This window comes from Hibiscus syriacus, unplaced genomic scaffold (assembly GCF_006381635.1).
Source record: "Hibiscus syriacus cultivar Baekdansim isolate YM2019G1 unplaced genomic scaffold, ASM638163v2 tig00116964_pilon, whole genome shotgun sequence".
Classification (NCBI taxonomy): Eukaryota; Viridiplantae; Streptophyta; class Magnoliopsida; order Malvales; family Malvaceae; genus Hibiscus; species Hibiscus syriacus.
Window position 1 is genome coordinate 544,885 of NW_024063489.1, and position 25,047 is coordinate 569,931.

At 33.9% G+C, this 25,047-nt stretch overlaps 3 protein-coding genes across 3 annotated transcripts; 1 reads left to right on the forward strand and 2 right to left on the reverse strand.

Moving 5' to 3' along the window:
- The first annotated feature begins 3,671 nt into the window (after window positions 1-3,671).
- Window positions 3,672-8,042, forward strand: LOC120191051 (protein WEAK CHLOROPLAST MOVEMENT UNDER BLUE LIGHT 1-like). The gene is made up of 3 exons (XM_039194056.1): window positions 3,672-3,822; window positions 4,970-5,799; window positions 5,956-8,042. Exons 2-3 carry the CDS (start codon window positions 4,990-4,992, stop codon window positions 7,807-7,809), a joined length of 2,664 nt encoding a protein of 887 aa, XP_039049987.1. The 5' UTR covers window positions 3,672-3,822; window positions 4,970-4,989; the 3' UTR covers window positions 7,810-8,042.
- A 959-nt stretch (window positions 8,043-9,001) lies between these two features.
- LOC120190996 (protein CYPRO4-like) lies at window positions 9,002-10,079 on the reverse strand. Its single transcript, XM_039193999.1, has 2 exons — window positions 9,763-10,079; window positions 9,002-9,310 (listed from the first exon to the last, which is right to left on the reverse strand). Exons 1-2 carry the CDS (start codon window positions 10,030-10,032, stop codon window positions 9,194-9,196), a joined length of 387 nt encoding a protein of 128 aa, XP_039049930.1. The 5' UTR covers window positions 10,033-10,079; the 3' UTR covers window positions 9,002-9,193.
- A 151-nt stretch (window positions 10,080-10,230) lies between these two features.
- Window positions 10,231-24,379, reverse strand: LOC120190910 (protein CYPRO4-like). The gene is made up of 2 exons (XM_039193941.1): window positions 23,779-24,379; window positions 10,231-10,853 (listed from the first exon to the last, which is right to left on the reverse strand). Exons 1-2 carry the CDS (start codon window positions 24,377-24,379, stop codon window positions 10,231-10,233), a joined length of 1,224 nt encoding a protein of 407 aa, XP_039049872.1.
- Between the last annotated feature and the right edge of the window lie 668 nt (window positions 24,380-25,047).

Consider the following 25,047-nt stretch of genomic DNA (forward strand, 5'->3'; position numbering starts at 1 on the left):
ATCGAAATTGTGCTTTTGGGGAAGATTAACCGGCGCCCAAATCGTTGGGCCAAAACTCCCTAATGGTTCTAACTTACAACAATTTGTATTTTACTTATAAAAGTTCGTTAATGTTAAAACAATTAAACAAATTATTTTTTAAATAAATTATTTTTTCTTTAACTGGTAATCGAACTAAAATTATTTGACTGTTAATCGAACCGAAATTTATTGAAAATTATTAACCAAACCAAATTAACCGAATTTTTTTTCTTTCGAACCGAAATTATTTCACTGTTAATCGAACCGAAATTGGAGCAATAATTATTAACCGAATTTTTTCTTTAACCATTAATCGAACCAAAATTATTTGACCGTTAATCGAACCGAAATTTATTTAAAATTATTAACCGAACAAATCAACCGATTTTTTTTTTAACCATTAATCAAAACAAAATTATTTGACCGTTAATCGAACCCAAATTTATTTGAAAATTATTAATCGAATTAACCAAATAAAATAAATTATTTTTCTTTAACCGTTAATCAAATCAAAATTTATTTGAAAATTATTAACCAAACAAATCAACCGATTTTTTTCTTAACCATTAATCGAACCAAAATTATTTGACCGTAATCGAATCGAAAATTATTTGAAAATTATTACCCAATAAAATAAATTATTTTTTCCTTAACCGTTGATCGATCCAAAATTTATTTGAAAATTATTAACCGAATTTTTTTCTTTAACCATTAATCGATCCGAAATTTATTTAAAAATTATTCTAATATTAAGGACCAAATATATAATTATGTTAGTTTTATTAACGGACTCGTCGGATTCTCCGTTTTTTTTAACAGAGAGTGGTCTAATTGAATCAATTAAAAAGTTTGGTTATCGAATTGAGACAAAAAATAGTTCGGTAACAAGATCGATTAATGACCATAATTTGGTAGTCTCCCGTGTAGTTTACCCAAAAATTAATTCAAATATCGTCCGGTAGTAAGAATGATTTTATGGGTTTTAATTTTTATTTTCGATATCAACAGACAATAATCAGTCGATAGATCATAGAAGGGTTCAGCTCAACTTGGTTCATTGGGTTCGGCTGAAAGGGAAAGAACTTCATTGGGTTGAACCAGAGGGCAGGGAGGGCGTGGCCTAGTAAGTTCGTCAAATTAATTTAATAATAATAAAAATATACGAGTTCTAAAATAAATTAAATCAACAAAATTTTATTTTATATTTATATTATTCGTGAGTTTAAATTAATTGGTTTTCACTCCAACTTAAATTATATAAATTAATTTTAAATTACATTTCACTTAAACGATGTTTCATCAACTACATAAAATAAAAATAATTAAATGCGAGAAAAATTGAAAAATAAAAGCCACATGAAGCGCAAGATTTAACATGATGATTTGATGCCCTAGTAGCCCTATAAAAGTATTAAGGTAGGGCCCACCGCCTTTTTCTTCTTTCCTTTTTCATTTTTTTATCTAGAAATCTCATTACGACAATATTAATATACTATAAGAAATGCGTTAATAGTTTTATTATTGTTTTTTTAATAAAATTAAAAATTTATCGAAAATATTATTATTTTTAATAATTTTTTTATTTTTGGTCGTTCTATCAATTTTGTTAATATATCTGATAAAGCGCTATCGATTCTATTATTTATTAACCTACTTTATTATTATTGAGCGATTTATCAATTTTGTTAAAAATATTAATATTTTAGATAAAAATAATAATTTTTTAGATAATTTTTTTTATTAATTTTATTAAAATAATAATAAAATTAATAACATATTTTTTAATATATATTAATACTGATACATTATAGAACTTCTTTTTTACTGCCACTTACAGCAAAGAACTTTCTTTAGGGCACATCAACCGATGCAATCATCTCCAAACTCTTGGTCGTTCCACTTACTCAAACCCCCCAAATCACAGGGAAAAGGGTGTTTGGATCGTGAGATTTCGTGAGAATAAAATCTATATTTTTATGTTTGGTTGGTCGGGAATTTTATTTCTGGTAATGTTTTATTATTAATAGTAGATTTTTTGGGGTATATTATCGGAAATGTCATTACCTCCCTTTCCTTAGGTATTGTTTGATTACCGACGTTTTGGACTAAAATACCCTTAATTTTTTTTCCCAAATATTTTTCTTCTTTCATTAAATAATAAAAATTCTACGAAGGTTAAATTATTTAGATTTACAAAAAAGTCTATAATTACAATTTTATATGAAGTTTATAGATTAAAATAAAATTTTACCATTTCATTAAACCTTTTTTATATTTTCAATTTTGTAAAAAAATATATATATATTTTATGAATTTAAATTTTTTAAAAAATATATATAAATATTTTTCAACTTGTTAAAAAATAAATATATAATAAGGACAATTTGGTCAAATATATATTTTAATAATCTTTTATTCTTTTAACCAAACACGATAATCTTACATTCCTGTTAAACCAACAAAAAACAAAATACAACATTCTCAGTAATCTTACATTTCACTGCTAATTTTACATTTCGTAAACCAAACGAACCCTTAGGGTGCGTTTGGTTCACGGAATGTAAGATTACCAGTGGGAATAAAAGATTACCAGGGAATAGGATTACTGTGAATGTTGTATTTTGTGTTTGGTTGGTTTAGCAGGAATGTAAGATTACCGTGTTTGGTTAAAGGAATAAAAGATTATTGTAATGTATATTTGACCAAATTGTCCTTATTATATATTTGTATAATATTACAAATTATAAAATATTTATATTTTCTTTAAAAAATTAAATTCATAATATTTATTTTTTTTTTACAAAATTAAAAATATAAAAAATGTTTAATGAAAGGGTAAATTTTTTTTAACCCCTGAACTTCATATAAAATTTTAATTATAGACTTTTTTTTGTAAATCTAAAATAATTTAAGGATAAATTTGTAATTTAACCTTCGTAGAATTTTTATTATTCAATGATAGAAGAATGATATTTTGAAAAAAAAAAATTTAAGGGCATTTTAGTCCAAAACGCCAGTAATGTTACAATACCTAAGAGAATGGAGGTAATGACATTCCCGGTAATATCCAAAAAAATCTACTATTGGTAATAAAATATTACCGGGAATAAGATTCCCGGCCAACCAAACATGGGAATGTGGGATTCTCATCCCATCTAATGGGAATCCCACAATCCTTGAACCAAACACCCCCTAAGGCTATACCATAATCTCCATCTGTTTTATTTCGATCCAACGGTCCTAATTATATCTCTAACGTTAGCCTTAAAGGGGTTTTCCATCATTCTCTCTCCGTTGTCATAACTTCGTCATCGTTCCTTTTCCGTTTGGGAAGTCAGCTAATTTGAAGGTTTGAGTTGAGCTGAGCTGAGTTGTGGTCCAAATTAAAAGCCAACTCTTTTTGAAAATTAAAATATGACCTCATTTATGAGAATGGGATTCCTTTAAACAAAGCACCATTCTTCTGCATTGCTCCATCAAAGCCAACCCAAGCCTTTAAAAAATAGAATTTCGAGTTTAAAATTAAAACAAAATATACAGTACAACTAAAATTGAAACAAAATATATTCCTGAAGAGAGCAAGTAAATTGCTATATAGTGTATAAGAAGAGGCGAGAATAGATTGGCTGGCACCGTGGCACGTGGCTTTCTCTTTGCCTTTCCCCCCCTAAGTTTAGCTGTGAAATCTCCTCAATCAGTTCTAGTAATTAATGATTTGTTTTCTTTTAATTTTCAGAAATCCTTAATTATTATCGCTCACTTTTCCACTCTCCGTCAGTCTTCTGTTTCTGGGAAATCCGGGTAAGTTCCTTTCCTTTCTTTTTTTGGTTGAAATTTATTGATTAGCTTTCCATTAATCTCTGTCAAATCGATGCTTTAGTTAAGAATTAAGCAGCGGATCTTTTTATTTTTTTACTTTTGCGGTGGAAATGAAGCTCTGAGAATTTTGAAATTGTTGGTGTTTGAATTGGTTGGATTTGTTATAACGTTGTTGACTTGAGTAATCAAGCTTACTTTCTTGATTTATTTTCCATTCTTTTTACTGGCGGACTTCTTAATTAACATATTGACATCTTTTGCCTGCTGCGAGCTTTCCTTTTCTCTTTTTTTCTTTCTTTTTTAAGTTATTTTGCAGAACTTTTATCAATCAAATTCAATATTAGAGATTTATAGGCAAAAATCGATTTCTTATCTCATAGTATTGTTATGATTATCACTCTATGTATAAGAAGCAGTATTTTTATTTGAAAACACTAGTAAAGATCTTCAATCATGATTAAATTAAGTAGTTTATTTGCTCATAAAGAAAAAAAAAAGAAATCGGATTAAAGTATGCTTCTAATATATGAATTGGACTGGATTTTGCTGATTACATTGCTTGTCTGAATCATTGACTGACCTAATTGTGGGGCTGAACTTAGCGTCCATGATTAATAGGGTTCTGTATTGGAGGTATATGGAGATTTGATATGAAAATTGGAACTGGGATTTTGCATGAATTTAAATTTGATGAGATGTTTAACATCTGATGCATTAATGTTCCTTGAAATTGGTGATTCATTCCTTGGTGTGATTAGTTGTTGATGACGTGTTTGCTGATCTAATCTTAAATTAAACATCTGTGTGCCTGATAAGAGATTGGAGATCTATACTGTGCATGTGCTAGCTTAAACATAGAGGGAAAACAAGTTTGAGAGGACAAACTGTTCCTGCTTTCCAGGTTCCAATTGATTTCTTTGGTCAAACTTGTCAACATAAATTAAAGATCTACTATAGTGGAATGCAGCTGCAGCCATTGATTTGTTTGTGAAATTTACTCTATACGTCGAACAAATAATTGCTGATTTTCATGTCAGTTGTTATGTCTGGAATTAGATGGATTAAGCAGTAGTTTCTTGTGAATTTATTTTTCCTGTCTCTTGAATGGTTTCTGTTTCCTTGATTTCAGACACTTTGTCATTTTCAAATATGGATAATGTAAAAGCAGAAGAGATGCCTCATTCAGAATCTGCTTCATTGCCTGTAGATATGGACCATAATTCTGGTGAAGGTCAAACAATTTCAATTAGTAATGGGACAAAACAACCTGAATGTCATTTGCCGGTAATGGAAAGTTCTAAACCAGACTCTTTAAAAAATGCTTCTGATGACCAAATTAGAGGACAAGAAGACTGTAGAAAAGATAGTGCATCTTCAACTTCATCAGGTAAAATGGATCAAACTGAGATAGATCATCAAGATAGATTGATGGAAGATTCTAGGACTGGGGGAATGAATGACAGTTTTGATGAGCAGCCATCTCAAAATACCGTTTCCCCTGGCATTGCACATATCGAGGATATAGCTGTTCCTCCTGCTTCCAAACTGAAGGTTGGAGATTCTGAAAATGACCATGTCACACCTGCCGCAGCTTCTCTTGGATCTATGCATGGTGTTTCTGATGGACAGCAATCTCAGGAAGCCAATTTTATTGTCAGTTCTGTTGTTAATAATGAGAGTGGCATTCTTTCATCCTTGCCCAAGGTCAATGACTCTAAGGCAGGAGATCCCAAAAATGAGGATCATGTAGCCAAAATGAATGATCTTTCTCTGCCTCATCAAAAGATTATCAGTTCTGCTGCCGAATCCCCAAAATCTTTTATCCCTACGCACAAAAAACAAGTTTATTTAAATAAAGGACTCATTGATACAGCTGCGCCTTTCGAATCTGTTAAAGAAGCTGTTTCCATGTTTGGGGGAATTGTTGATTGGAAAGCTCATAGAATGCAAACTTTGGAGGTAGTATAGTAACTAAAGTTTTGTCATTTCTAGGCAACGTCATTCATCTTGAATTTTGTTGTCTTTATCAACTATTAATGATCACCATAATTTATTATTCTGTCTGCCTACATTATTTATCTCCACTAAAACTTAAATTTTACTTTTTTCCTATAGAAACGCAAGCTTGTGGAACAAGAGTTTGTGAAAGTCCAGGAGGAGATGCCTGAATATAAGAAACGATCAGAAGACGCTGAAGAGGCAAAAATGAAAGTATTAAAGGAGCTCGACAACACAAAGAGACTAATAGAAGAGCTCAAGCTAAACCTGGAGAGAGCACAAACTGAAGAGAACCAGGCAAAACAAGACTCTGAACTTGCTAAGCTCAGGGTGGAGGAGATGGAACAGGGGATTGCTGATGAGGCTAGTGTTGCAGCAAAGGCACAGCTTGATGTTGCTAAAGCCAGGCATGCAGCTGCAGTTTCGGAACTTAAATCTGTTAAAGAAGAGTTAGAAGCGTCAAAAAAGGAATATGCTTCTTTGATGAATGAGAGAGATATTGCTGTAAAGAAAGCTGAAGAGGCTGTTTCTGCTTCAAAAGAGGTTGAGAAGACAGTGGAAGAATTGACTATTGAACTGATTGCCACAAAGGAGTCCTTAGAGTCTGCACATGCTGCCCATTTGGAGGCAGAAGAGAAAAGGATTGGAGCAGCCATGGCCCGAGACCAAGATACGCACCATTGGGAGAAGGAACTGAAACAGGTTGAAGAGGAGCTCCAGAAACTCAATCGGCAAATTCATTCAGCAAAGGATCTGAAATCAAAGCTAGACTCTGCTTCAGCACTGCTACTGGATCTGAAAGCAGAATTAGCTGCTTATATGGATTCTAAAATTGAGGAAACTGATAGACAGCACAATAATGATTCACAGGAATCAGAGAAAAAAATTCACACTGATATACAAGCCATCATTGCTTCATTGAAAAAGGAACTTGAAGATGTGAAGGTCGATATAGGAAAAGCAATTGCAGAAGTGGATTGTTTGAAGGTGGCTGCTATTTCATTAAAATCAGAGCTTGACAAGGACAAGTCTGCGCTTGCCAACATTAAGCAGAGAGAAGGCATGGCTTCGATTGCTGTTGCTTCTCTGGAAGCTGAGCTGGACAAGACTCGGTCAGAAATAGCCGTAGTCCAGATGAAGGAAAAAGAGGCCAGAGAAGAAATGGTGGAGCTGCCCAAACAACTGCAGCAGGCAGCACAAGCAGCTGATGAGGCCAAGTCACTTGCTGAAATGGCTTCTGAAGAGCTGCGCAAAGCAAAGGAAGAAGCAGCGCAAGCAAAGGCTGGAGCAAGTACGATGCAGAGCCGATTACTTGCAGCTCAAAAGGAGATAGAGGCTGCCAAGGCTTCAGAGAAGTTGGCATTAGCTGCAATCAAAGCGTTGCAAGAGAGTGAATCAGCTAAAAGCACCAATGATGTTGATTCACTAGCTGGTGTAACGCTTTCCTTAGAGGAGTACTATGACCTCAGTAAACGGGCAAACGAAGCAGAGGAACAGGCCAACATGAGGGTGGCATCTGCCATTTCTCAAATTGAGGTAGCTAAGCAATCTGAAGCAAGAAGCTTGGAAAAGCTGGAAGAAGTAACTCGAGAGATGGCCGAAAGAAAGGAAGCACTGAAAATTGCTATGGAGAAGGCTGAAAAGGCCAAGGAAGGGAAGTTGGGTATTGAGCAGGAATTGAGAAGGTGGAGGGCTGAACATGAGCAGCGGCGAAAGGCTTCTGAATTGAGTCATGGAGAAAAAGCTCCAAGGGCAAGTACTGAGGGAAAGAAAGAAACAAAGAACTTCGAACCTGTACAGGCCGCTCCTGTCAACACTGTAGCAAGCCCAAAGGCATATGATCATGGGAATAACTCAGAAACTGAATCATCCCCGGAACTGAAGGTTGTAAAGAAAAAGAAAAAGTCTTTGTTCCCCAAGGTTTTAATGTTTTTGTCCAGGAAGAAGTTAAGTTCATCCAAGCCCACGTAAGTCGTCAATGAAGTATTGTGTAATCTGTTGTGATTTTACCTCCCTTTTTCCTTGGTTATCACAGTGTCCATAAATATTTTATAAGATTTGACAGATTTTTACTCGTTTGAGTGTAAATTTTAGTGATTTATTTGATGTATGATAAAGTTGAGAACATATTTTTACATACTGGAAGAGGTTGTATGGGTAAGGGACCTGGATTCTGGGGTAAGTAATAAAGATGGTTCTGTATAGGCTTTGAGACGCTTGGACGTCAACGCTTGTAAAACTGATGTTTCTTTTGATGAAGGGATTTGGTTTGTTATTTGCATTATGTTTATTTTAAGTGTTGAGGGATCTCCTGAATCCCTATTACTCGATTAGAACCTCTAACAATAGGAAAGTAATATGAATTCCCAGGATGTATGTATGTCGTTTTAGCCTCAGAATTTTGTTTTACTTAACCGAGAAGAGCATAGTCCGTAGACCATGTCTAGCTTGTCGTGGCTTACCTCATGTTTTGAGCCGTTGTGTGGTTTACCTCAGTTGATTTGGGCGGACCATGGTAAACTACACCAGCGGCTCGATATAATATGTCACAATAAGTTAAACTCGATCTTTGTACTGTATTATTTTCAGTCGAAGCATTTTCAAAATCCTTTTTAAGGTCGAGAGACAAAATCTCGAAACAAAAATGACGAACAAATACTTGAGAACACAATACATTTTCGGTTATTAAAAGTTTCAATCAAACAATCGTAAAATCCCCCAACAATAAAGATTTGTCTTTTCAAACACAAAATTTGAATAAGATCAACAAAAAAAAATTAAATAATGAAGTAATCTAGAATTTTTTGTTCAGAGAAAAATCTTTTACTAATATCAACTAAAGATTTGATATCAGTTAGTACGTCTAAAACATGATATGATTCAATCAGACCAGATCATTCAAAATAGAAAGCAGATAGATTCAATCACATTAAAATACTTGAAAGAGGGAGATACTGGTACATATTAAAACATAACAGTCTTGCTAGCAGCCAATAGCTTTTGAGTTAGAAAGCAGTAGCTGCTAGGATCAAATATAAGGAACTTTTAAACCAAACAAGGGCTAGCAGAAAAACTTTCAAAGAAACCTAATCTAAAAAGGAAAATAAAGTTGAGAAGCTCTGTAAATTGCAACAGTGACTTGCCCAGCAATATTAGTAAAGCCAAAGAGTTGTATCTGAGCATGTCATCATCATCGCCTGCTGGATATGCTGAGCGAGCTGACTTTCAAGGAAGTGGCAATAACCAGTGGAGCTTCGGGAGAATCAGTGACAGCAAACTTGTCGTGCATGAAACGACTATCAACAATGGAGTCATCCTTAAGGACTATCTTATAACAGTAGCACCTCTTGAGACCCTACTGATTATGGTAGCATTCATGAGATCCATTCTTCACTTGTTGGAAGTTCCATATTACACTGAACTTGCCTACTGTTGCAACCAGATGGCGCTCCTGCTTCCCATTCTCTGTGACCTATGTAATGCAATTACACACATGGTCAAAGCATTTTATTCATGGATCTAAGAATATCACAGAAATAGCAGTTTTTGAATCTTGAAAAGAGGGCAAGTGTTAATCTCGGTCAGTTATCTATTAAACAACAATGGAGTCTTTTCATTCTCTTTTTTCTCTCATCTTGTTTCAGATCCTAAACCTAGAAAATGCTAGTCTGAATGATTATGCAACCAACGTATCAATAAATAACGCAAAGTAAAGGAATCATATTTTCTTGGCAACAAAATATAAAATCAAGGGATGTAAAATATCTCCAGCAACAAATAACTCGGGTTGTATCCTGCTAACTAAGTTCTTCATTCCAAATTAAATGGTTGGTTATATCTACAAGGCGAACATAATATGAAGTTCATCAGCTAAAAGCACATGCTAGAGATTTGAATCGAAGTGAGAGGTAATGTATACTTCACCCATGAAAATTGAGCATTACGGAACTTTTTATTAACCCCAGTTAAATGCGAATCCAGAGGAGTCAGCTTTAACAACCTTGGGGCTGCAATCCTATTCCCCATACGCCCAATAAAACCTGTCTTTGTCTTGCCATCCTTGTCAGTGAAAAGGGTGCAGATAAGAATCAAACAGGTATCAGTTGTTCCCAATATCCACTTCCCATCAAAGGTAACATCAACATGAGTGATAGGCGACCCAAGGCCTCGAAAAGCTGTCTTTGCCTGTCTCATAGAATTGGTTAAATACAAACGGATTTTCCCATCAAGAGACCCTACCACAATAGCGCCATCACCAGTGGTTGCAAAGCACTGGAAGTTAGTCCCTCTTGAAAACTGATGCCCCTGTGCCCAGTTCAAAACAGGGGGCTAGTAGCCAGATTCTGAACTATTCCATTCCGGTCTCGCATATCCCACCTGCAAAGCCTATTATCATCCAATCCTAACAATGTGGCTCCTGATGGGTCCAACATCAGTTCCATCTTTCCCAAACTTCCACTCCGTAACTATCGTCCCAGTCTCGATATCCAGCTGATGAAGCCCTGTTGTGTGAGGCTTCCCCTCGGTCGTTGGACTCATGAGCAGCATATTCGTCTCAGCTTTCATAAGAAGAGCCCTTTTCGGTGTTGAATGCACCAACTTTGAAGCACTCTTCTGATTCCCATGGTCAAAATTTACGTAAACACCTTTACCATGAATCCCATGAGCAAAATTCTTAACAACTTGAATACCAGAATCACCAACCAAAAAACTATTATCCAATGCCCCCAAGGCCAAGCTTTGAATCCCTCCGTTTGCCGCCTCCTCGAACTCCTCCCCGAGGTCCTGATTTGCCCTCACTGATTGAGGGCTGTTGAACGATACATCCTCAGCATCTTCCCAAATAGAATCATCGGCTGCTTCAGGCTTGGCCCATCCAATAAAATCCTTCCCGTAAACCTTAACCCTGTTAGCATCATTGGACTCGATCGCACAAGTATTCTCAAACAAACAGTCATTAAACTTGCTAACAAAGCTCCTATACTTTTCATCACTAAAAAACTTTCTAGCCCAAACTGTTGCGGAATATGACTATCGGATAGAGTAAAATCGCAATTAATAATTTAAGAAAAAAAATGAAGATAAAGAAGACACAAATTTCACGTTGAAAACCCCTAAATAATATAGATTAAAAACCACGGGCAACGGTAGAAGAATTTAACTATGAGAAAAATAGGAATTATAACTTCTCTCGATTTAACAATGAGAAAACAATGATAATTTTCTCTTGATAAAAAAGAGAAAACAACTCTAAAAAAATTCTCTAAATTCTCTAAATTTTCAAGTATTGAGAGAAAACTAAAATGATTTGGGATGATTTTGAAGTTAAATGGGTTAGGGTATTTATAGTTGAAGCTTAATGACTAATCTTGTAAATACCCTAAAGTACAATGACTAAATTTGAAATTTTACCATTTTTTCAACAAATTAGTTGCAACTTTTGATCATTGCACCGAAAGCTTCTTTTGCCAGCAACCCATCGAAAGTTGCTTTGAATTTATAACAATCTCCACTTGAAGATTTGATTGGAACAATCATATCTTCACACCATTCTTTCTACATTCTACCTTGTACCTTCATGTTGCTTACGTCTCTGACAGGCCACAAGAGGATCGACACCAAGTAAATCTATCAACATTGATCGTCTTCGTCATGAAATCTGCTATGTTGTCTTTGGTATGGATCTTATGCATATTTACCGTCCATTCTTCCACCTTTTCACGAATGAAATGGTACTGAACTCGTATATGTTTTGTCCTTGAATGAAATGTTGGATTCCTTGCTAGATGTAAGGCGCTTTGATTGTCAAAAAACAGAGAGACATACTCTTGATTGTGTCCAAGCTCATCCAATAGCATCTTCAACCAAATTGCTTCTTTACTGGCTTATGTAACTGCTACATATTCTGCCTCTGTTGTGGACGTAGCCACAACTTACTGCAATTTTAAAACCCAACTTATAGCTCCACCAGAAATTTTAAACACATATCCTGTAGTAGATCCTGCATAGTCAGAATCGACATACCCATTGATAAGTAAGTTTGATCCTCCGTAACATAATGCAACATTTGAGTTCCCTTTGATGTATCTCAGGATCCTCTTTACTGTATTCCAATGCTCTTTGCCTGGATTCGCCATGTACCGACTAACCACTCCCACTGCTTGTGCAATGTCTGGTCTTGTGCATATTATAGCAAACATTAAACTTCCCACTGCCGATGCATACGGTACTCGAGATATCTCCATCCTCTCCTCTTCATTGTTGGGACTCATACTGGAGGATAATTTGAAGTTAATAGGAAGATGGACAGAAATTGGCTTACAATCTTGCATATTGAATCTTGACAAGATATTCTTCAAGTAATTCTTTTGTGAAAGCTAAATCTTCCTATTACTTCCGTCTCGGTGAATTTGCATCCCTAGAATCTTGTTTACTGATCCCAAGTCCTTCATTTCAAATTCTCTAGCCAGTTGTGCCTTCAATTCTTCAATATGATCTATGTTGGATCCTGCAACCAAGATGTCATCCACATACAACAATAATATAACAAAATCGTTATCACCAAACCTCTTAAAATAAGCACAATGGTCTGTGTTAAGTTTGTTGTATCCAAGGTATATAATGAAGGAATCAAATCTCTTATACTAACACCTCGGCGCCTGCTTTAGACCGTACATAGATTTGTTCAACCTGCAAACCAAGTTCTTCTTTTCTTCTTCTTCAAAACCTTCAGGTTGGAGCATGTAAATCTCTTCTTCAAGATTTCCTTGAAGAAAAGTTGTTTTAACATCTAGCTGGTCTAGATGTAAGTTCAATGTAGCATACATTGCCAAGACTACTCGAACTGTTGTTAGTCGAACCACGGGAGAAAATATTTCATTGAAATCAATACCTTCTTTTTGAGCATATCCTTTGACCACCAGTCTTACACGATACCTCTAAACTTGATCGTCACCATTTCGCTTGATTTTGAAGACCCATTTGTTACAAATTAGTTTCCTTCCTTGTGGTAGTGGCACAAGGTCCCATGTATTATTTTTATGAAGGGCTTCAATTTCTTCTTGCATCGCCATCATTCATAATGAAGCATCTGAGATGTTTATTGCCTCCTGGTATGTTGATGGCTCACCGTCCTCTGTTAAAAGACAATATGCAATATTTCATTCTATAACATAATCTAAGTGCCAATTGGGACGTATTCTCACACGATCTAACTGACGAGTTGTTGGAGTTTCAGAACTCTCTGGTTCTTGTTCATCATGTGTTGGTTCTGCTTCAGAAGAATCTCCTTGTTCAAGCTTATTTTCCACATGTATATGTGTAGCCTCTGACTTTTCAGCATTATCATCGTATTATTTTCTTTGTAGTTTATCTTCTACAAAGATAACATCCCTACTGATGATCACTTTGTAGGCAGTGATATCCCACAAGCGATACCCCTTTACACCATCAGCATACCCCAATAATTTGTATTTCTTGGATTTTGGATCCAACTTTGAAATTTCTTGGGAGTTGTACATCATGTTCACAATACTTCCAAATACATGAAGGTTTGAATAATCAACTGGTTTACTAGTCCACATCTCTATTGGTGTCTTCAGCTCTATTGCAGTTGATGGAGCTCGATTCACCAAATAATATGTGGTATTGGCAGCTTCTGGCCATAATGATTTTTCTAGGTTTACAGCCCTCAACGTTGCTCTTGTTCTTTCTAACAAGGTTATGTTTATCCGCTCTGCCACTCCATTTTGTTAAGGAGTGTTTGCCACTGTGAACTGACTTTTGATGCATTCTTTCTTGCAAAAGTCATCAAATTCTTCACTTGTGTATTCTCCTCCATTATCTGTTCTGAAACACTTGATCTTATTTCCAGAATCAAGTTCCACCCGCGCTTTAAAGTTTTTGAAAGTGAAAAACACATCTGACTTCTTCTTAATATGGTACACTCAGCATCTCCTGGAATAGTCATCAATAAATGAGACAAAATATTTTGCTCCACCTAGGGATGTAACTTGTGCTTGCCATACGTCAGAGTGAACCAATTCTAGAACACTTTTGCCTCTAGAATTTGATGTGTTGAATTTCAACTAGTGCTGCTTACTTGTTATGCAATGCTAACACAAAGTAAGTGATACATTTGTTAAGTCTGGAAGTAGCTTTTGCTCCACAAGGACTTTCATTAATTGTTCTGACATGTGTCCAAGTTTCTGGTGTCATAGCATTGCAGAATCTGAACTACATGAGGCAACAGAGGCTTCTGCTTTTAGCAAAGTCTCTCCCTTCAGCATGTACAAGTTTGCTGCTATCTTTTCGTCTTTCATCACAACAAGCACTCCACGGAACACCTTCATGATTCTTTTTTTGTGTTTCAATCTTGCTTGCATTATTATCCAACAATCAGTAGGATAATAAATTTTTCTTCAGGCCTTTCACGTGCCGTACATCCCGAACAACTTTAATTGCTTACTTGTTATGCAATGCTAACACAAAGTAAGTGACACATTTGTTAAGCCTGGAAGTAGCTTTTGCTCCACAAGGACTTTCATTCATTATTCTGACATGTGTCCAAGTTTCTGATGTCATAGCATTGCAGAATCTGAACTACATGAGGCAACAGAGGCTTTTGCTTCTAGCAAAGTCTCTCCCTTCAGCATGTACAAGTTTGTTGCTATCTTTTCGTCTTTCATCACCACAAGCACTCCACGGAACACCTTCATGATTCTTTTTTTTGTGTTTCAATCTTTCTTGCATTATTATCCAACAATCCGTAGGATAATAAATTTTTCTTCAGGCCTTTCACGTGCCGTACATCCCGAACAACTTTAATTGTTTCATCATACATCTTCAATTTGATGGTTCCCACACAACGATCTCTAAGGCATGATCATTGCAACTATACGCAGATCCTCCTGAGACAAGTTCATAATGATAAAACCATTCTCTTCTTGAGGTCATGTGATATGTTGCTCCCGAATCAATGAGCCATAAATCTGTAAATCTTTTTCTACCTTTCACGGTGGTTGACGCTTCACAACATAGAGAATCTCCATCATCTTAAGTGTTTACGGTATTACCTTGTAGATTGAAGTTTTTATTTAGACTCCAACAATCCTTCTTCAAGTGACCATTCTTTCCACAGTTGTAGCACTTTAAATTCTTCTTGCTTCTCGACTTCGATCTACCATGTTTATGATTGCTACTTTGGCCAAGTTCTGTTGATCTCCCTCTCATCGTCGTCAACATTTCTTCTTGTTGCAGATTTAATTGTTTGTCTTCCTTGTTCTTGTGCCGATTTTCTTCTTGTAGAACAATAGCTGCAACGTCATCGAAGACTAGACTGATGACATTACTGTTTGTCAAGTTGATGATGAGTTGATCATACGAATCAGGTAGACTTTGAAGTAGAAGTTCAACACATTATTGTTCTCCTATTGTACATCTTAAGGATGTAAGCTGAGAAAATAAAGTGTTACTCTTGTTTAAGTGCTCCGTCACTGAAGTAGATTCTGACATACGGAGAGTGTACAATTTCCTCTTAAGAAAAATTTTATTGTGCAACGATGTGGCCTCGTACAATTTGGTGAGATGATCTCATATCTCCTTAGTTGTCTTCTTCTCCTCGATGCTTGACAATACTTCATCTGCTAATGCTAGATGAAATTTTTCCATAGCATTCCCGTCTATCTCGCTCCATTTGCTGTCATATGTAAAATCTATCGGCCTTTCACTAATAGCCGCTAGACAACCGTCTTTCCTCAGGATGTCCTTCATCTTCAATTTCCACAATGCGAAATTTCTCCCATTAATCTTTTCAATATCAAATTTCGTTGCCATAACTTCTATTACGGATAGTTCCCACTATTTCACTATCGTGAATAGTTATCTGGAACCTTCAAAGTATGTGTAATACCTTCTTACTTTCTTATGTTGGAGGATCCACCTTTTGGTGGTAACCACAAAGACAATAAGCAGATATTACACACTCAAATCTGGCTCGGATACTAATTGTTGCGGAATACGGTTATCAGATAGAGTAAAATTGCAACTAATAATTTGAGAAAATAAAAATGAAGATAAAGAAAACACAAATTTTACGTGCCCTAAATAAAATAGGGTAAAAATCACGAGTAACGGTAGAAGAATATCACTATGAGAAAATAGTAATTACAATGTAACATCCCAATTTATGGGTTAGTGACTAAATTGTAAAATTTTAGAACTTGGTGACTAAAGTAGAATAATGAAATAGTTCAACGATTCATTTAGAAATATTACCTGAAAAAGGTAAGTAATTATTAGATGAAGTGAAGGGCAAAAGGGTTTTTTGTAAGGGAAATAATTAAATTAAAGAAATGTTATATATTAACCACGTGGAAGGGAAAGAAACAAGCTTCCAGAGTTCTCTTCCTCTTCTTTTTCCTTCATGCGTGGGAACCCAAAACAAATGTGAGTTTCTGGTTAGTTAGTTTATTGTTAAATTTAATATTGGTTTATGATTATTAGATGATAACTAAGCTTAAGGAAAGCTTAAGTTATATTAAAATCAAAAGATGATGGAATTATAAGAGATTAAAGATTGTGAGTTTTTGAATGAAATTTTGTTATAGAGTTAATAATTAGAATTGGAAGTGGATTTGACTTGTCATCAATCTAAATAAGGAATAAGAAGTGTTAGGATGAGATTTAGAACATGTTGATATTTGCGTATGATTCTTGAATGTCATATAAAGGATATGATTTGGAGGTTAAAGAAGTGATTATTGAGTAAGAATGAGTGTAAATATGTGTATGAAAGTTAGGAATATAAAAAGGGGTGAAAAAAATGAAGAGTTGAGAAGATCATGAAGGGATTTTCGTGCTCAAAGTATCATTTCTGGGTTGTGTGCATCGATGCACATTCAATGTGTATTGATGCACTCTCAAATAAATGAACATAAAATGCAATTAGTGCATCGATGCATAAGGAGTGCATCGATGCACCTGCTTAAAATACAAACATCGAATGGGATTTATACACCGATGCATAGATAGTGCATAGATGCACCCATCAAGGGATGCATCGATACAAGGTGCAGTGCATCGATACATACCTTCATTAAGAGATGAAATTAGCCTTTCTTTTAGCCTAAGAAGTGATAGTTAATTAATATACTGATAAGTATCAATGTATTACTGTGTAGATATAGAAGGAAAACTTGTTCCGAAATAATCGAAGGATTAGGATTGATTTAAAGCAAACAAGGCGAAGGTGAGTGCATATGATTATAGTATATGATTATATGGAAATTAGACTTGCGATGAGTCTATTTCCATGTTCTGATTTTATGAATGCATGAAAATAAGTATAGTTAGTAGCCGTTAATATGTGGATATGTATTGTTATGTTCTTTTCTATGTGATATGATTTATGTGATGATGTGACTCTGTGATATAAGTTATATGATCATAAACTATGTAAATAATAATGACTTATGTAATGAAAAGAGAAAGTGATATAAGCTATGTGGTATAGATATAAATGATTATATGAACATGTAATATAAGTTATGTGATGAGGATCTATGTTTTTTATATGTCTATGAGAAGTATGTGCTATGTGATGTATATATGAGTTATGTGATCCTATGAGAATATGAAAAGTGATATGTGAACATGTGAATTATATGAAAAGTGATGTGAATTATATGAAAAGTGATATGAATTACATAAAAAGAAGTTATATGTCTACATGTATATGTGAAAGAAGCTATGATCTTATATGAACATGTGATATGGAAATGTATATGTGAAATGATATAAGTGAAAATGCCCATGTTATCTGTATTGAAAGCTAGACGTATAGTTGGCATGCCAAGAGTCGAGGGTCTACGCGGTCATTCGGGACATAGTGGTCCTTCGGGACTTATGTGTTATATGTAATCCTTTGGGATATCTGTGTGGTCTTTCAGGACATCTACGTGGTCCTTCGGGACAAATTCTACACACCCCTAGTGGGAATTATACGAGCTGTGGTGATAGCATAGTGCACAACCTCAATAGACTCACATATCTACAGTTCTCATATGTGTACATGGGATAATAGGAAATAATATTGAATACAATATATATGGGATATGTATGTTTTGGGATATGAATTATATGACATGATATATGTGTGTTAATGATTATTGTATATGTTATAATATATATGATATGAACATAATAAATCATATGAACAAGAGAATAGAAATATGAATGATAATAAAATGATAATGATAGGAATGAAGATAATTATATGCATATATGGATTTGATGGATGAACGGAAATATGTTTAAGTATGCTATGATGGCAGTAATTGTTCAAGCATGATTACAAGATAGCAGTAATTGTTCAAGCATGATTACAAGTTATAGTCTACATTATATGTTTTCTTACCTCACTAAGTCATAGACTTAGTGTGTAAGTGATTTACACGTAGGTTTCGAGAAGAGTAAAAAGCAATGTGGAGCAAGACAGGCCAGTCGTCCTTACCGAATGTCAGATCAGAAAAGAGGTGAATAATATGTATTTTTGTATATAAAGTTCTAGTTGGCATGTATTCAAAAGAGTATATGGTATAAGCTCTGAATAGTTTTGTAAACATTTTGAATAAGTTATATGTAGATGAATAAGTGAATTATGCATACTTTGATCGATTTTTTTTTTGCAATAATGTAAATATATTTTATGTAAGTTAGTCTTTTATATGTTATAAAAGTTTTAAATTACTCATTATTTTATACAAGTAAATATTTTGAAAAGTCAATGTGACACCTCAGACTTGTATTCGGTCGGATACGGGTTGAGGGTGTTACATTTAATGGTATCAGAGCTAAGGTTTAGTTAATTCTAGGCTTAAAACGGAGGTAAAAGAGTTTTAAAATTTTGTACATGCCAACATAGAGTGAAAATTTATGATCTGATAGTGTAAGGAGTATGTGGTCTTGTTAATAGAATTAGACTATTAAGTTATAATAGAAATATGATGATTTTGAATGAAGTGAAAGGTAAACCTGATTGAGATAGCAATTCACCTGCCCTGGCCAGGCATGATGAAGAGCGGACACATCAGGAAATGCCTCGTAAGCTCAAATGATAATTTCAGGAATTTGAAATCATATAAGAATATTGATATAAGGTATTTATTGTTTTGAACTGGAAAAGTGATATGGAGTAATTTTGTTATTTTGTGGATAAGATAGAATATGGTGAACAAGTATCACCATAAGAGCGTTAAAAGATCAAGTGATGTGGTTATCATTTGTAGAAGAGTTCAAGAATAAATGCATCAATGATATGTTTATAAGATGAATGAAATCAGAGTTATGGATTTGAAACAAATGGGTAGTATTGTGTATAAGCAAGAGTGTGAATATGATAAGGGTTGGTACTTTAGAAGAAAGAGTTAGCGTTGGCTAACAAGATTACATGATGAAAATTGTGTTGATTATATGATTGTGATATAGTGAAGGAAATAATGATTCTTATGTTTGAGAGAAAGTAAGGGAGTATGAAAGAAAAGACATGATCGATGTTATAAGGATATTTTGATTTATGGAAAGTAATGGAATAAGGAAAGAAAATGATAGAGTTTACAGCATTAGATATGATAAGGGTTATACAAGAAGTATCGATTATAAGTTTGATATAGAAATGAGAAAAGTGCGTGAAGTAATATAAAAAGATCATGTGTATTAAAGTACAGACAAGGATTAAGAAATGATGAAAGGTCAGATGTATATGATTGGTTAATTAGGGCTTGTGCCCTAGATTGAATAGTTGTTATTAATTAGTTGTAATATTAAAGGTGATAGAGTTATAAGATTTGGAAAAGATATAAGATTGAGTTAATTAAGTATAACGTGGATTTGGATTTGGATTTGGTAAGGTATTCTGAGTATGTAAAAAAAGATAAGGATTTTGCATAAGAACAAAAATTTTGGGCGATTCATACAGATTATAAGAGTTACGAAGATGCGATGAAGATCAATAATTAGAGATAAGTATAAGCGATATGAAAAGAGTATGAGAGCCTGAAGAAAAGATATGATATATGTTACAATGAGGTTTTGATTTGTGAATGAGTAAAGGGATAAGGAAATTAAATGAAAAAGGAAATTAAAGGGGTAAGTATGATAAAGGTTATATAGAAGTGTAGCTGATAAGTTCGATGTAGAAATATGAAAAGTGTGCAAGGAGATGTGAGAAGATTGTTTGATTATATAAAGTATATATTTAATCACATTTGAAGAAGATTTAAAGTTTGGTATTGTTATAAGGTAATTTGAGAATAATGAAGAAATCGATGGATTAATGATATGGGTGATGAGAATAGAGGTTATTGATTATATGATACGTGACAGTGGATGAATATATATAAGGGAAAAAGGTAGTTGAAGAACTAAAGGAATGAAAGAGCAAGTAATGGAGATAACATAAGAACATTAGAAGATATGTTCTTATCAATGTGTGCAATGAAAATTCGAGAATGAATTTTCTTAAAAGGAGGGGAGATTTGTGACATCCCAATCTATGGGTTAGTGACTAAATTGTAAAATTTTAGAACTTGGTGACTAAAGTAGAAGAATGGAATAGTTCAATGATTCATTTGGAAATATTACCTGAAAAAGGTAAGTAATTATTAAAGGGAAATAATTAAATTAAATAAAGGTTATATATTAACCACGTGGAAAGGAAGAGAAATCTACAAGCTTACAGAGTTCACTTTCTCTTCTTCTTCCTTTATGCGTGGGAACCCAAAACAAAGGTGAGTTTCTGGTTAGTTAGTTTCTTGTTAAATTTAAGATTGGTTTATGATTATTAGATGATAACTAAGCTTAAGGAAAGCTTAAGTTATCTTAAAATCAAAAGATGATGGAATTAGAAGAGATTAAAGATTGTGAGTTTTTGAATGAAATTTTGTTATAGAGTTAATAATTAGAATTGGAAGTGGATTTGACTTGTCATCAATCTAAATAAGGAATAGGAAGTGTTAGGATGAGATTTAGAACATGTTGATATTTGCGTATGATTCTTGAATGCCATATAAAGGATATGATTTGAAGGTTAAAGAAGTGATTATTGAGTAAGATTGAGTGTGAATATGTGTATGAACGTTGGGAATATAAAAAGGGGTGAAAAAATAAAGAGTTGAGAGGATCATGAAGGGATTTTCGTGCTCAAAGTATCATTTATGGGTTGTGTGCATCCATGCACATTCAATGTGTATCGATGCACTCTCAAATAAATGAACATCGAATGCAATTAGTGCATCGATGCATAAGGAGTGCATCGATGCATAAGGAGTACATCGATGCACCTGCTTAAAATACAAACATCGAATGAGATTTATGCATCGATGCATAGATAGTGCATCAATGCACCCGTAAAGGGATGCATCAATAGAAGGTATAGTGCATCGATACATACATTCATTAAGAGTTGAAATTAGCCTTTCTTTTAGCCTAAGAAGTGATGGTTAATTAATATACTGATAAGTATCAATGTATTACTATGTAGATATAAAAGGAAAACTTGTTTCGAAATAATCGAAGGATTAGGATTGAATCAAAACAAACAAGGCGAATGTGAGTGCATATGATTATAGTATATGATTATATGGAAATTAGACTTGCGATGAGTCTATTTCCATGTTTTGATTTTATGAATGCATGAAAATAAGTATAGTTGGTAGTCGTTAGTATGTGGATATGTATTGTTATGTTCTTTTCTATGTGATATGATTTATGTGATGATGTGACTCTGTGATATAAGTTATATGATCATAAATTATGTAAATAATAATGACTTATGTAATGACAAGAGAAAGTGATATAAGCTATGTGGTATAGATATAAATGATTATATGAACATGTAATATAAGTTATGTGATGAGGATCTATGTTTTTTATATGTCTATGAGAAGTATGTGTTATGTGATGTATATATGAGTTATGTGATCCTATGAGATTATGAAAATAGATATGTGAACATGTGAATTATATGAAAAGTGATATGAATTACATGAAAATAAGCTATATGTCTACATGTATATGTGAAAGAAGCTATGAGCTTATATGAACATATGATATGAAAATGTATATGTGAAATTATATAAGTGAAAATGCCCATGTTATGTGTATTGAGAGCTAGAGGTATAGTTGGCATGCCAAGAGTCGAGGGTCTACGCGGTCCTTCGGGATGTGAGTGCATATGATTATAGTATATGATTATATGGAAATTATACTTGCGATGAGTCTATTTCCATGTTTTGATTTTATGAATGCATGAAAATAAGTATAGTTGGTAGTCGTTAGTATGTGGATATGTATTGTTATGTTCTTTTCTATGTGATATGATTTATGTGATGATGTGACTCTGTGATATAAGTTATATGATCATAAATTATGTAAATAATAATGACTTATGTAATGACAAGAGAAAGTGATATAAGATATGTGGTATAGATATAAATGATTATATGAACATGTAATATAAATTATGTGATGAAGATCTATGTTTTTTATATGTCTATGAGAAGTATGTGCTATGTGATGTATATATGAGTTATGTGATCCTATGAGATTATGAAAAGAGATATGTGAACATGTGAATAATATGAAAAGTGATATGAATTACATGAAGAGAAGCTATATGTCTATATGTATATGTGAAAGAAGCTATGAGCTTATATGAACATATGATATGAAAATGTATATGTGAAATGATATAAGTGAAAATGCCCATGTTATGTGTATTGAGAGCTAGAGGTATAGTTGGCATACCAAGAGTCGAGGGTCTACGCGGTCCTTCGGGACATATGTGTTATATGTAGTCCTTTAGAACATCTACGTGGTTCTTTGGGACAAATTCTATGCGCCCCTAGTGGAAATTATACGAGTTGTGGTGACAGCATAGTGCACAACCTCAATAGACTCATATATCTACAGTTCTCACATGTGTACATGGGCTAATAGGAAATAATTTTGAATACAATATATATGGGATATGTATGTTTTGGGATATGAATTATATGACATGATATATGTGTGTTAATGATTATTGTATATGTTATAAGATATATGATATGAACATAATAAATCATATGAACAAGAGAATAGAAATATGAATGATAATAAAATGATAATGATAGGAATGAAGATAATTATATGCATGTATGGATTTGATGGATGAACGGAAATATGTTTGAGTATGCTATGATAGCAGTAATTGTTCAAGCATGATTACAAGTTATAGTCTACATTATATGTTTATTTGCCTCACTAAGTCATAGACTTAGCGTGTAAGTGATTTACGCGTAGGTTTCGAGAAGAGTAAAGAGCAATGTGGAGAAAGACAGGTTAGTCCTCCTTACCGAATGTCAGATCAGAAAAGAGGTGAATAATATGTATTTTTGTATATAAAGTTCTAGTTGGCATGTATTCAAAAGAGTATATGGTATAAGCTCTGAATAGTTTTGTAAACGTTTTGAATAAGTTATATGTAGATGAATAAGTGAATTATGCATGTTCTGATCGGGTTTTTTTGCAATAATGTAAATGTATTTTATGTAAGTTAGTCATTTATATGTTATAAAAGTTTTAAATTACTCATTCTTTTATACAAGTAAATGTTTTGAAAAGTCAATGTGACACCTCGGACTCGTATTCGGGTTGGATACGGGTTGGGGGTGTTACATACAACTTCTCTCGATCTAACAAGGAGAAAACAATGATAATTCTCTCTTGATAAAAAAGGAGAAAACAACTCTCAAGAAATTCTCTAAATTCTCAAGTATTAGGAGAAAGCTAAAATGATTTGGGATGATTTTGAAGCTAAATGGGTTAGGGTATTTATAGTTGAAGCTTAAGGACTAATCTTGTAAATACCCTAAAGTATAATGACTAAATTTGAGATTTTACCATTTTTCAACAAATTAGTTGCAACTTTTGACCATTGCACCGAAAGCTTCTTTTGCCAGCAACCCACCGAAAGTTGCTTTGAATTTGCAACACAAACCTCCTTGGTAACGAAATCAACCCTACGTTGATCTCCAAAACTCTTCAACTGCATTTCCACCCCGACCTTAACTTTAATTTTGTTAACAATCTTCAAAACCCACCAAGCTTCCCCATTTTCCTCCTCGTTTTCACTCTCTTCATCAACTTTCTCTCCGTCTCGACCTTTGATTTTCGACGTCTTGATAAAAGAGGAAGAGGTGAGCTTCTCGGAAGTGACCCATTTGGCTTTAGGGGTGTTACTGTCGATGTGAAGGTACAACTTAACGACGTTTCTAAAAGATGGATTTTGGGCTTTGGTCGATCCGTATTTGAGCTTGAGGGCTTTGAGCTTAGTCTCCACTTCATCGATAGAGGATGGCGTTTTGGGTATTCGATCTGAGGAAGATCTTTCTGGAGTCTCGTCTTTGGAATCTTGGTAATCTTCTTCTTCTCCGTTTTCTTCTTCATAATCCTCCTCGTCTGAGTCTGAAATTAGATCCTCGCGGTTGTGAGTGCCTCCCATTGCTATTGAAAGAGAACTGAACTGTGAATTTAGAAAATTATTTTCTTTTGGGGGATCAAAGGGGAAGGGGAAATGGTATATGCGAAGAGTGCCAAGTTTCGAAATTTGAAATTGTGAGAATATCGGTTTTCAGGTCTTTGGTTTTCCATATTTATTAGGGTTTAGAATTTCGAAAATGAGGTTACTCAGAGGGCTATTTTACGGGTTAACCGTTAGTTGTGGAGCGGCTGAACCTTTCTTAATCTGAATTTAAATCTATTGGTTTAATTTAATTTTACCAAGATCAATCCATCACTTTAATAATTATAAAAAACTAGATGTTGTGAATCATATTTAATATTTGACGATACATTCCCTATCTTACTAAAAAATATCCTCGTTTACCAATTATATATTGTCTAACCAAATTCAATTCTTTCTTGATATGTTCTTCAAAAAATTCGATTTGTGTGGATTCTTTCCCCAACTAACAACTAACAAAGAGATCTTGATGGAATTGCTAAATTAAGCACAATTTTGCAAAGAAGTAACCCACTAACTCCCGATAAGAGATGAGAAACATGCTCAATATCATTTGATTGAATAGTTAACTCAGCTCCTTGTTGTTTGAATAAACCTTCCGCTTCAATTGATATTTTTTCACAAAAAGCAAACATGAGCTAATAAAT